Source organism: Stigmatopora nigra, chromosome 18 (genome assembly GCF_051989575.1).
Source record: "Stigmatopora nigra isolate UIUO_SnigA chromosome 18, RoL_Snig_1.1, whole genome shotgun sequence".
In the NCBI taxonomy this organism is placed as follows: Eukaryota; Metazoa; Chordata; class Actinopteri; order Syngnathiformes; family Syngnathidae; genus Stigmatopora; species Stigmatopora nigra.
Window position 1 is genome coordinate 4116269 of NC_135525.1, and position 12146 is coordinate 4128414.

A 12146-nucleotide genomic window follows, 5' to 3' on the forward strand; every position below is an offset into this window, starting at 1 on the left:
TGACTCATTGGTAGGGTTAGACTAGTGACTTGACTGTGAATAATTACTATTTTAGTGTTAATACAATACAAAAGCATAACAAATGAAAATAATTGAAACATATAATTTATATATATTAAAACATCTAAAAAAAAAAGGTATATTTTTTATCTTGCAAAAGACAGCCAATCCATTTGAATAGGCAGGGAAGGATGGCGTTTCAAGACCATTGACGTTAATCAGCGCCCAATCCAATTTGTGACTCCCTTCCAAGCTGGCATTTAATAAAGTTGGACTACTATTTCCTCCATTTTGGTGTGTGTGTTTTCTTTCGACCTTGTGACCAATCCCATTTCAGCACTCACGTGTTTTCCTGAACAAGAGTTTTATTGTGCTCTCAAGTTACTCATTTACGCGACACCTGATAAAGTTCCCTTTTTTTTTTTTTACACATAAACCGGAACAAATATAAATTAATATCACTTAGATGAAGAAAAAAATTAAGTCACTGTGAATTTACATCACTTTGGTTTGTTCCCTTCCATCAGTCATATGCTCAAGCGACTTCCATGGACAACAACAACAAAAATAAGATTTTAGAATAAACTATGACAAAATATGTTACCCCATTAGCTGACAATGACATTGATAGACCGAAATCTGCTACTTCTAAAGAATCATTTCAATTTACAGCAGAAAGATAACTGGAGGCCACACGATTGGACAACTATAATCATTAATGGCCCTAAAAGAGTTAGTTGGTCCACATTTTTAGAGGAAAACCCATAGTTCAAAATAAAAACATGCCTTGAGAAACAGGATTCAAATAAAGTCATGTTTTTAAAGTTGTTCAAAATAAAAACAGGGTATATATATATGTCAAAATATTAAAAAAATCTTTAGAAATCAAGTTACAGATGTTCCCCCTAGATGACTGAATTATCATATCAAAAAGTACTTGAGGAATACTTAAGTATGCATACTATGTATTGAATTCTTCTAGGTGGCCGGGAGAGAGGTTAGAGCGTCGGTTTTGGGTCAAGGGTTCGATCTCAGATCGGTCCTAACTGTGTGGAGTTTGCATGTTCTCCCCGAGCGTGTGTGGGTTTTCTCCGGGTACTCCGGTTTCCTCCCACAGCCCGAAAAATTGCCGTCTAGGCTGTTTAACATTCTAAATGAGTCCGAGTGTGAATGACTGTGCCCCGTGATTGGCTGGCCAACAATTCAGGGTTAGCTAGGATAGGCTACAGCACCCCCTCCAAACCCCTTGTGAGGATAAACAGTTCAGAAATGGAATGATTATTGAAAAATATTGAGAAATACTACGAAAGGAAAATCCCATTCAGAAATTTTAAACTATGAAAAACAAAAAACTGAAAAAAACGAATATATATATATATATATATATATATATATATATATATATATATATATATATATATATATATATATATATATATATATATATATATATATATATATATATATATATATATATATATATATATATATATATATATATATATATATATATATATATATATATATATATATATATATATATATATATATATATATATATATATATATATATATATATATATATATATATATATATATATATATATATATATATATATTCATATTATTAATGTGACATTTTCCTAATTTGTAGCTTTATTTGTCAATTACATTTTTTCTAAACTCCATTTTTTAAATGAATAAATTAAATGTACTGTGTATTCCTACAATGCTTAGTGTCTATTTGTTTAATAAAAATTCAGGCATGAAGGGGTTAACACAAAGTAAACATGCTGTGTCTAAAAGACAAGACAAATTTAGAAACATGATTCCAGAGGGATAAAAAACCAGTCACAATAACTGTAAGTAGAATGACGCAAAGAAAGAACTAAACAAACAAACAAAAATAACTATTGTTTCCCAACATATTTCTTTTTGTAAAACGCCCATCACAATAATGGTGCTTAAGGCCAATATGAGCAGGCAGGCGGTTAGTGTTCAAACTCATTGCTTACCTAGCAACAGTAGTCCGGTTGACGGTTGCCGTGGAGATTTGCCGAGCAAATGCTGTGGCTCAGCGGGGCACTTTTTTCCTCCAAAAGAAATCAGAACACAACAAACTGGCGCCCGTGGACGTGCAAATGAGCTTTCGAATAAATAAACAACACGTTCCTCTGCAATCGGGGAAGTTCGTTTGGGAGTGGTTGGAAATTGAGGGACGTGTGAAAGACTTCATCAAGAACGTTCAAGTGCATGAAGTGAACTTCAAGAGCGATTTGCGTTGCATTTTCAGGGGCATTCTGGGAGTGGTCAGAAACGTTCAAGTACTTCAGTGTTCGGGAGTGATCACAGGGTTTTCAAAATGAAGCTTCCAGGAATATTGGAAGATCGAGCTGCCATTGTCGTCGATAGACGCTCGATCCATTGAAAGTGGAAGGCTGACAGAGAATGAACATAATTGACTACTAGTGATTAGCAATACAGTGGTACCTCGACATACGAGTGCCCTGACATACGAGCAATTTGAGATACGAGTCAAATTTCGGGCAAATATTTATCTTGAGATACGAGACAAATTTGGATATAAAAGCAGACAGCATACGCGAGAGGCTGCTCATAAGAACATCATGGCCACTGTCTCTCTGATCACAACACCCTCGTGTAATGTCTCTATGAGCACTGGGCGGAGCATTGCATTTTTTCAATGTTTTTTTCCCCGTTAGTCAGTGCGAACAGCGGAGCTTGTTCGCTAATATGAGAGGAGTACTACTTGGCAAGTGGTCGTGCTTTATCCTATTGTGAGGACATTTGTGTGCATCATTTTCAGAATATTTGGAAGGGAAGACAAAAGCAAACAGCCTTCGGTAGGTTGCATCTGAAAGTCAGGGTGGAGGCGGGGCAAATAGAGCCAACCTGGGAGAAGTAAGGTACCAAAATTTAAAATAAAATTAGAATTAAGTTTAGTGTAAGGTTAGATTCAACTTATTTTTGAGTGTGTCTGCATCGTAATCCAAGTTCATTTAAATTTGTTTATGTTATTTTACGAGCGCGTTGCCGTGCAAAAAGTATCCCCCCCTCTCTACCCTCTGAGATCCTGTCTAATTTTAGTATACTATTAACCACCTTTTAGAACTATTAAACCACTAGTTATTTGTTACTTTGTTAAGAGATGGGTTAGGGTTAAGGTTAAGGTCAAGGTTAGGGTTTCGTATTTTCCAATCAAATATCCTGCTGTTGTTTTTTCAGAGGATTGGAACAAATTATTTTGTTTTGAGTTCCTTTCTATGGGAAACATTCATTTGAGTTTCGAGTAAATCGACATAGGAGCTTAGTCCCGGAACTAATTAAACTTGTATCTCGAGGTACCACTGTAATTGATTGGACATCAAGAGTTAAAATGCGTTCACGGACGCATGTACAGTGTGATGAGGCCTGCTTGGTGCAACTTCTGCCAAAGGTTCATCTCCAACTTGAAGTCATGGTTGATATAGAATCCCACCGGTTGGTATTTCCGGTCGTAGTAGTGGTTCGAGTATTTTTTGTACTGCGGGGTCATGAAGCCGTACGCGCTGACGCGATCGCACGTGTGGAGGGCCGCTAGCAGCATGACGGCGCCGGTGGAGGGACGGTAGATGTCTCTATGTTTGGTTTTTAAGGTTTTGGACGGAAGGAATCTGTACAGATGGAAAAACTTAAGTCTGGTTTTCATGGCGACCAAGCGAAAGGACGGCTCACCTGTTTCGGAGGTAGCGGATGAAATCTGGGTGGTAGATCTTCAACTGGGTAGACGTCACGTTCTTCCCAAAATATTTTGTCGGACTGGGGGAGAAAACACTGCATCAAGTTTAGTTGACTGCAATTGGCGGTCCAGTCAAAATGGATTGGACGGTTATAGTTGTCAATGGTGACTGTACTACGGTCAATGGTGACTGTACTGCAGTCAATGGTGACTGTACTGCAGTCAATGGTGACTGTACTACAGTCAATGGTGACTCTACTACAGTCAATGGTGACTGTACTACAGTCAATGGTGACTGTACTACAGTCAATGGTGACTGTACTACAGTCAATGGTGACTGTACTATAATTTTAGAACTTTTTCAAAGAGTGCAAATAATAAAAAAAGGTTTGTTTTGATATTTGGACATATTTTAATATGTTGATGAGATTTAGACTTTTTAATTTTAAAAAATGCAAGCAATAAATTATGAGGAAAAGCCAATTATAATTGTCTTTTTTGTATTGTTGTAATTAGCGGCAACTATCATTATATATATAAATTTCTGTTGTATTCAATTTCAATGTCATTGATTTTCCATTATTTCCAATTTTATTGGATTATTGGAGTATTATCAAAAAAATGTTGCCCCAATTTTTGCAAAAAATATGGAAAAACGGTTAATTGTGGAAATAAACAATTTCACATTTAATTTTTATATTTTTTGGGGAATATTATAATGTCAGTATATAATATCCATACATTAGCGATTTTTTAAAGAATTTGAAAAGTACGAAACGCTTTTTATTATAGAAATGCCCTTCTATTGTGCATGCATTTTTTACATACACATATAAGGCAATTTTACTGTATAATTAAAATATCATGGTTAAAAAAAATATATTACACAATGAGTTTGTATAATTTCACATAAATAATTTACAATGGATATAAAACCGGGATTTTGATATCCTACATTTCCTAAAAATAAGATTATGGAAAAAAAAGACTTATTACATGAGTAAAAATTGTAATCATTTGGTAGTAGCGAATAATCAATGATTAAATGATTAAAAATTAAAAAAAATGAGCACACGGGAGCGAAAATATGCTAAAAACATAACTCACTTTTTTCCTCGTTCTCGTCCTTGCTCGACGGGGGTCCGCCGGGCCGCCGCCTTCATCAACAAATAGTCGTGGTCATGGTCAGGTAAAAACACGTAACGTGTTTCCTGTCGGCAAGGCGCATTCAGTTATTGTCATGTCCCCCGAAGAAAGTCCCCAAAAAGAGCTCACCCGCGTCTTGGGTGGTCCTCGATAGCCGACCGAGGCGTAGCTCGCCATGGAGTTCATCAGCGTGTTGGTGGAGAAGGTATAGTGCGTGGTGCGGACCCCTACGTCCTGCTCAAAGCCCGCCAAGATGGCGCCGTTGGTCCTAAAAGGCCCAAATCAGTACTTTGGCGCCGAGGACAGTGGCGGAATCTCACCTGAAAACGTAGTGGTGAGCGTCGATCTCCTCCCCCTTGTTAGAGCCCTTAAGAATGCCGCCGTTCCCCACCACGGCGCAACGGACGCAGGCAGACGAGTTCCCACGACGCTTCCAGTCGTCAAACATGATGCCGTTGGCTGACGAGTTGAGATAAGCCAACGCGTCTGACAGTGCTAACAGTAAAGATGAAAATTCATATTAGCGTATTTTCACAACTATAAGGCGCACCGCATTATAAGGCGCACCATCAATGAATGACATTTTTCCATATATAAGGTGCACTGTATTATAAGGCGCACTGTATTATAAGGCGCACTGTATTATAAGGCGCACTGTATTATAAGGCGCACTGTATTATAAGGCGCACTGTATTATAATGTGCACTGTATTATAATGTGCACTGTCTATTTTGGAGAAAATTTAAGACTCTTAAGTGCGCCTTATAGTCGTGAAAATACGGTAATTGCTGTTGACTTCCAGGTATGAAGCACTCACTACACAGTCACCTCTAGAGCCAGCCATTGTTGATGTTTTGGATTTTTTTTGTATAATATTTAGCAGTGGGGAAGGAGCTATATGATGGAAGATTTTGTAAACTAAGACGCATCAGCATATTTAACAGTATTGTTTCAGTTCAGGCGTTTGTGGTTTTTTAATATCCGACAGTGGTGGTTTTTCGTTTTTTGTTTTCAGTTTTTTACATATATAAGGCGCACTGGATTATAAGGTGCACTGTCTATTTTGGAGAAAATTTAAGACTTTTAAGTGCGCCTTATAGTCATGAAAATACGGTAGTTTCCAAATCGTGCAAGCTTTTATTGACCCACTGTAAATTTGTCATTGGGGAGGAGACCGCCGAGTCGAGGCAGCCATTGTGTGCCATCTGATGGTTGATAAGGACCCCTCCCATGTGAAATATGGGTCTTGTCTCAACTAAGGTGTGTTTTGGAAGTGGACCGACAGACTATATAACAAAAAGTCTAAGCAAACAAAAGCATAGCATTTTTTTTCTCATGATTTTGAAAACACATGCCTATGTTTCACTGCTCCAACCGGTTTCATTCCGACACATGGTCAAGTTTTTACGTAGACAAAAGCGACTCACTTGACGCTTTTTTCGTCAAGTGGCGTTCAGAGCAAAAATGTTCAAAACAAAGCTGAAAATTAGGCAACCTATCATTCATTCATTTTCTGAACCGTTTTATCCTCACATTGGTGAAATCCCAGGTTCAAACCTTCCTGTGTGGCGATTACATGTTCTCCTCGTGCTTGTGTGGGTTTTCTCTGGGTAATCTGGTTTCCTCCCACATTTCAAAAAACATTCAAGGTTCCTGGTTGAACACTCTGAATTGCCCCTATGTATGAGTGTGAGGATGAATGGTCTCTTTGGGCCCTGCGATTGGCTGACCAGCTTTTTATGGTGCCTATGGTTGGCTGGGATAGGCTTCAGCACCACCCGCAACCCTTGTGAGGGTAAACAGTATGGAAAATGAAAGAAAGTATAATCAGATATTTGTTAAATAATTTCTTCATTTTCATTCATTCATTTTCTGAACCTCTTATCCCGCGAAGGGTCGCGGGGGTGCTGGAGTCTATCCCAGCTGAGTTTCAAGCAAGAGGCGGGTGACACCCTGAATTGGTGGCCAGCCAATCGCAGGGCACAAGGAGACAAACAAACATTCACGATCAAAGTCATACCTAAGGGCAATTTAGAGTGTCCAATCAACCGACCATGCATGTTTTTGGAATCTGCATGGAACCCAGAGTACCCAGAGAAAAGCCACACAGCCTGGGAATAACATGGAATGGACTGACCAGGATTTGAACCCAGGAACTGCGAGGCCCAAAAAGTATCATGAAAAAATAAAATAATACAGCATGCAAAAATTACATATGAATAGTAAACTATCAGAAAAATTTTATGTCATGTGGGTACTGACTTTGGTAGGTCAGGCCCCCCCAGCCTTTTGCTCCCCCGTAACGACTGAGGCGGTGGTATTCATCTGGCGTGGCGTGAGGAGACCATTGTAGTACCGGAACACTCCCTAAAAAAATCTGGGCCAAGTACGACTTGGGGACGAGGCTTCGGATACCGTCCGGACATTCCTGCACACACAAAGCAAAGCGATGAAATTAGGATCAGTAAAAAGCAACTTGACGGTGCCGCCTTACAATATCATTGGCAGTGAGTCACAGGACCAATGACAACATTACTTCTAGGTCAGAGTTGGTTTGACTTACAGTTAATGGCGGATTGTCTTGGCTGGCATAAAAGTCTCCAATGAACGGTGACTCAGTGGGCTTGGCCGAAACGTTTTTATGAGAGGGTGCTGGTACTGTCACGGCGGGGCCGGGGGTAGGCGAAGGGGCAGGGTTCGTCCGGTTGTCGTGGCGACGAGGCTCAGGATATGGAGGTTGGCTGCAAAAACAACAACAAAGATAGGCAGCTTTCAGCAAATAGATATAGTAGAATAATTAAGACAGTAATACCTTTAACATACGAGTGATATGACATGAGCAATTTGAGATACGAGTAAACTTTTTTAGCAAATTACCTTGAGATAGATGTAAAATTTTGAGCAAATATATATCTTGAGATACGAGAAAAAAATTGCTAAATGAGCATACAGCACTGGTCCCTCGGGTAATGTGTCTATGAGCACTGGGCGGAGCATTGCATTTTTTCAGATTTTTTTCGTTAGTCGGTGCAAATGACGGAGCTTGTTTGCTAATACGAGAGGAGTACTACTTCTAAGTTGTGCGTTATCTTAGTGTGCATCATTATTGGAATATTTTGTACTATTAAACACCTTTTAGTACTATTAAACCAAGTTATTTGTTATTTTTGAATAGATGGTAAATTAGAAGAAATAAAAATGTTCTTCGAATCGAATATCCTGTGTTTTTTTCAGAGGGTTGGAACGAATAAATTTGTTTCGAGTTCATTTCTATGGGAAAAGTTCATTTGAGTTACGAGTAATTCGACATATGAGCTCAGTCCTTGAACGAATTAAGCTTGACTGTATTTGAATTTTAAAAAATTAAAAATATGCATAAAAAGGTTGTTGGTAGCCATTTTTCAGTATGGCTAAAATAAATGTAAAAACAATAACATCAAAATAGGGCATTCTTAATTTAAAACCAATTTCAAAAATACATTGAGATTAATTACTTAAAATATCTTTTTTAAATAAAAGTTTTTCATTGGTTGCCTTGGACACCCATTGTCTTCCTTGAATAATTTCATGAACGAAATATCATTTTTTCCCCCTTCAAAATCTGACACTTACAGAATTTCCAAGCTCCACGATGACAAGCTAGGCAAGTGGGCCCAGGATAGTGCTATGGGGGGCTCCAGGTTCCCGTACAGGAGATACACACACATCAAGGAGGCGACGGTGACGGCGGCCAGCGTCAGACGCCTTGGCGTCGACATCCCCGCCGTCACCAATGGATTACGTCCAGATCCAGCGCAATTCTATGGCGAGAAGAACAGAAAAAAAACTTGAGACAACGACATACAACAGTTGCCAGGTACATGTATGTCGCCATCTCGGTATCAATACCGACGATTACTGCTCAACATCCTGTTCAGCCAACCTGGCTTACCAAGTGTCAACTTTCTCCCCTGTCACAGGGTCACGTTGACTGGCGTAAACTGAGACACAGCCTTGCCTAGTGCCCTCTCTTCCAACCCCTTTCTGGAACAATAAAGTTAACTACAAGGACGGGGGGAGGGGTGTCTACAAATTGAAAGAATGTTTTTCACCAATCTGATGATAAACTTCCCTATCCCAGCAGGAGAAACTAAGCCTCCAAAAGCAAAAATTTCTTGAAGTAGGTGGCGGGGGGTGTATGATTTGATCACAGTCAACAATTAGACATTGGAAGTATACATACAACATCATTCAAACTAGAAATGTGACACTCAGTTTTAGATTAGATTAGAGAACTTCATTCATTCCGTATTTGGGAAATTTCACTGTCACAGGAGCAAGTGGGTAAGAATACAGACACAGGAATTTTTTTATACATAAATAAATAGGTAATAAATAAATAAGCGTGTTGCTGTTTATATATATATATATATATATATATATATATAAATATATATATATATATATATATATATATATATATATATAAATATACATATATATATATATACATATACACATTATATAAATATACATATATATATATATATATATATATATATATATATATATATATACATATACACATTATATAAATATACATATATATATATATATATATATATATATATATATATATATATATATATATATATATATATATATATATATATATATATATATATATATATATATATATATATATATATATATATATATATATATATATACACACATTATATAAATATACATATATATATACACATTATATAAATATACATATACACATTATATAAATATACATATATATATATATATATATATATATATATATATATATATATATATATATATATATATATATATATATATATATATATATATATATATATATATATATATATATATATATATATATATATATATATATATATATATATATATATATATATATATATATATATATATATATATATATATACACATTATATAAATATACATATATATATATACACATTATATAAATATACATATATATTATATACATATTGGTGGCGTTTCCACGTCAGGAAAGTTTCCTGCCCATTAAAAGCGCCACATCACTGATTTGTTGCACACCGATTAAATGAATAAATTGTGTCAAAGGGTATTCAAAATTAAACGTTCTCGGTGCGACGCCGATTACTGGATTACATTTTTGATTAAAAATCCGATTGACTGATTACTTCAGTGTCAGAAAGCCACTCATAGTCAAAACACTTTTATTTTAAGAATCACTGCCACATTATTTAAACTTTCTTTATCTTCCCAAACAAATAATATGGCTATTGAGCTATAACAAAAAAAAATATTTCCATCAAAGACCAACTAAATTTGTGCAAAAAACAGTTCTGTTACTTCCGTGCTAATATGATACATCTGTTATTTACTCAACTGTTCCTACAAATGTGTATTGTTGTATCCTCCCACACACCCATACAAAAGCAAAACATAAATAACTTATTTTGAGTCCATTCGAACAAAACTTTGAGTAGGTTGTCACTCTGGAATGTTGACTTGACTACAATATAATCAATTTTATAGTTGTACTTGAGTAAATCTTTTTCGTACTTTTCCAACCCTGACTAACAGTTATAACTAAAAGTCCATCGGGATGATTACAAGCTCATTAAAACAAGTCTTTCAATAATTCAATTTTTTTTGTAACAAGAATAAACACAAATTCCTCTAAGAATCTTTTTTCAAGCTGATATTTAACATGAATCCTCCCAGGCTTATTTCACAACCCCCAACAAGATTCAGCCTTCAATGACTACTACGACTTGCTTGGAACAATTCTGTTCTAACAGGCCTTTAACTGTAATCTGATCCTATTTATAATCACAAATACAGCATGTCTTAAGACATTTCTAACTGAGTCTGGTCCGTTGGCAAGTAGTAGGAAGGAAAAGTTTTGTTAAGGGGGTCAAAAGGCCTCACCTGGTCCCGCTTGGGTGTCCTTCGACCCGGCTTTCCGACGACTTGGCGACGCTTTGACGGATCCGAGGCAGTCTCAGACTGCCGGGGACAGCCCAAACGGGGGGGTTTGTGGCAGGGGGGCGTTCCTCCTCCCCCAGGGTGGGGCCACTGTGAAAGAGCAACAGCTGCCGGCGGCGTACGAAAGGGAGCGGCGGGGGCCACCGCCTAGCCAATGGGAACGCAGTTAGCGGGCCTCTCCGAGGAGGGACCGCTTTTGTCTCCAGAGCTTTGGACCTGACGCTTGAAGGGCTTGGACGACATCTAAAGGCAAAATGGAGTGAGAGACAATGTCAGTTTGATCCAGGAAAAAGTGGAAAAGTCACAGCAAGGTTGCATTTTTCTTGAAGTGCAACCGTTATAAAGGTCGATTGCAAAAACTGTGGAAGAGAGAGAGAGAGAGAGAATGTTGCTCACAGTCTTAGTTGTTATTTCCGTCCATTGGGTAACCACAGGAAACAGCTGCTAAACGCCAGCACAAATGGATGGTACGACTCAAAATGAAAAAAAGGGTGGTAGTCCATGGGGCGGTTGGGACAGCTAGACATTCGTCATCGTTGTTAGGTGTTGACTCAGCGTTTCTGAGCCTGTGGGAAGGCTCTTTGGAAATGAGTTTTAATAACAGAAAAATGCATTTGGAAGAAGATTTAAAGATAGTAGACATACTGTCAATGTCATATTTTCTGCGACCAAATATTTGTTCGTAAGGATGAATATGATCTGTTATTACTTCATTTATATGTATTTTGAATTGAATGATTAGTTGAAAAAACAGTAGTGACTTTGTTCATGTTTTAGAAAATCTTTCTTATTTGATCACAGCGTTTTAGTCTTGTGATCTATATTTGTGGGATTTAAATTCAAACAAAAGTTCAGAAAATTGAAGATATTTTCTCAAGAAGCATAAAATGTAAATATGAAGTGCACATTCATTAAGCATGCTCATTTCTTCTCAATACTTTGAATAAAATTAACCAAGTTTATATTAGATTAAAAATATACATTGTATGTATAAAATATTTCGAAGTCAGCTGGTATAGGCTTCAGCACCCCCTGCAACCCTAGTGAGGAGTAAGCGGTTCAGAAAATGAGATGAGCAATTTGAATGAATCGGTTTTTTTGTAAAAGTGCCTAAAAGTATAACAAATTTTAATTATGTAATTATCATTAACAAATTATTGAAAAAAGTAATACTTAAAGAAATTCAAATCATTTAAAAAAATATTTTAGGAGTTAAATAACAAGCTGTCATTGACGTCAACTTTGA

At 36.8% G+C, this 12146-nt stretch overlaps 1 protein-coding gene across 2 annotated transcripts; it reads right to left on the reverse strand.

Annotated features, from left to right (window-relative positions):
• Positions 1–1733: 1733 nt before the first annotated feature.
• st6galnac (ST6 (alpha-N-acetyl-neuraminyl-2,3-beta-galactosyl-1,3)-N-acetylgalactosaminide alpha-2,6-sialyltransferase) lies at positions 1734–11143 on the reverse strand. 2 transcript variants are annotated; one of them, XM_077739540.1, is made up of 9 exons: positions 10844–11143; positions 8498–8685; positions 7449–7626; positions 7148–7313; positions 5206–5380; positions 5015–5153; positions 4847–4950; positions 3736–3819; positions 1734–3674 (listed from the first exon to the last, which is right to left on the reverse strand). In XM_077739540.1, exons 2-9 carry the CDS (start codon positions 8641–8643, stop codon positions 3404–3406), a joined length of 1263 nt encoding a protein of 420 aa, XP_077595666.1. In that variant the 5' UTR covers positions 8644–8685; positions 10844–11143; the 3' UTR covers positions 1734–3403. The 2 variants fall into 2 exon arrangements, with proteins under 2 accessions (XP_077595666.1, XP_077595665.1); XM_077739539.1 differs by having other exon boundaries at positions 3736–3834.
• Positions 11144–12146: the final 1003 nt, after the last annotated feature.

Bases quoted from the DNA above. Each gene is read 5' to 3' on its own strand.
- st6galnac (XM_077739539.1), bottom strand. From the start codon at position 8,643: ATGTCGACGCCAAGGCGTCTGACGCTGGCCGCCGTCACCGTCGCCTCC. The intron at 7,627-8,497 runs GTAAGTGTCAGA...TTGTTTTTGCAG, and splicing joins TCGTGGAGCTTGGAAATTCT to CCAACCTCCATATCCTGAGC. The intron at 5,381-7,147 runs GTCAGTACCCAC...CTTTACTGTTAG, and splicing joins GGGGGGCCTGACCTACCAAA to CACTGTCAGACGCGTTGGCT.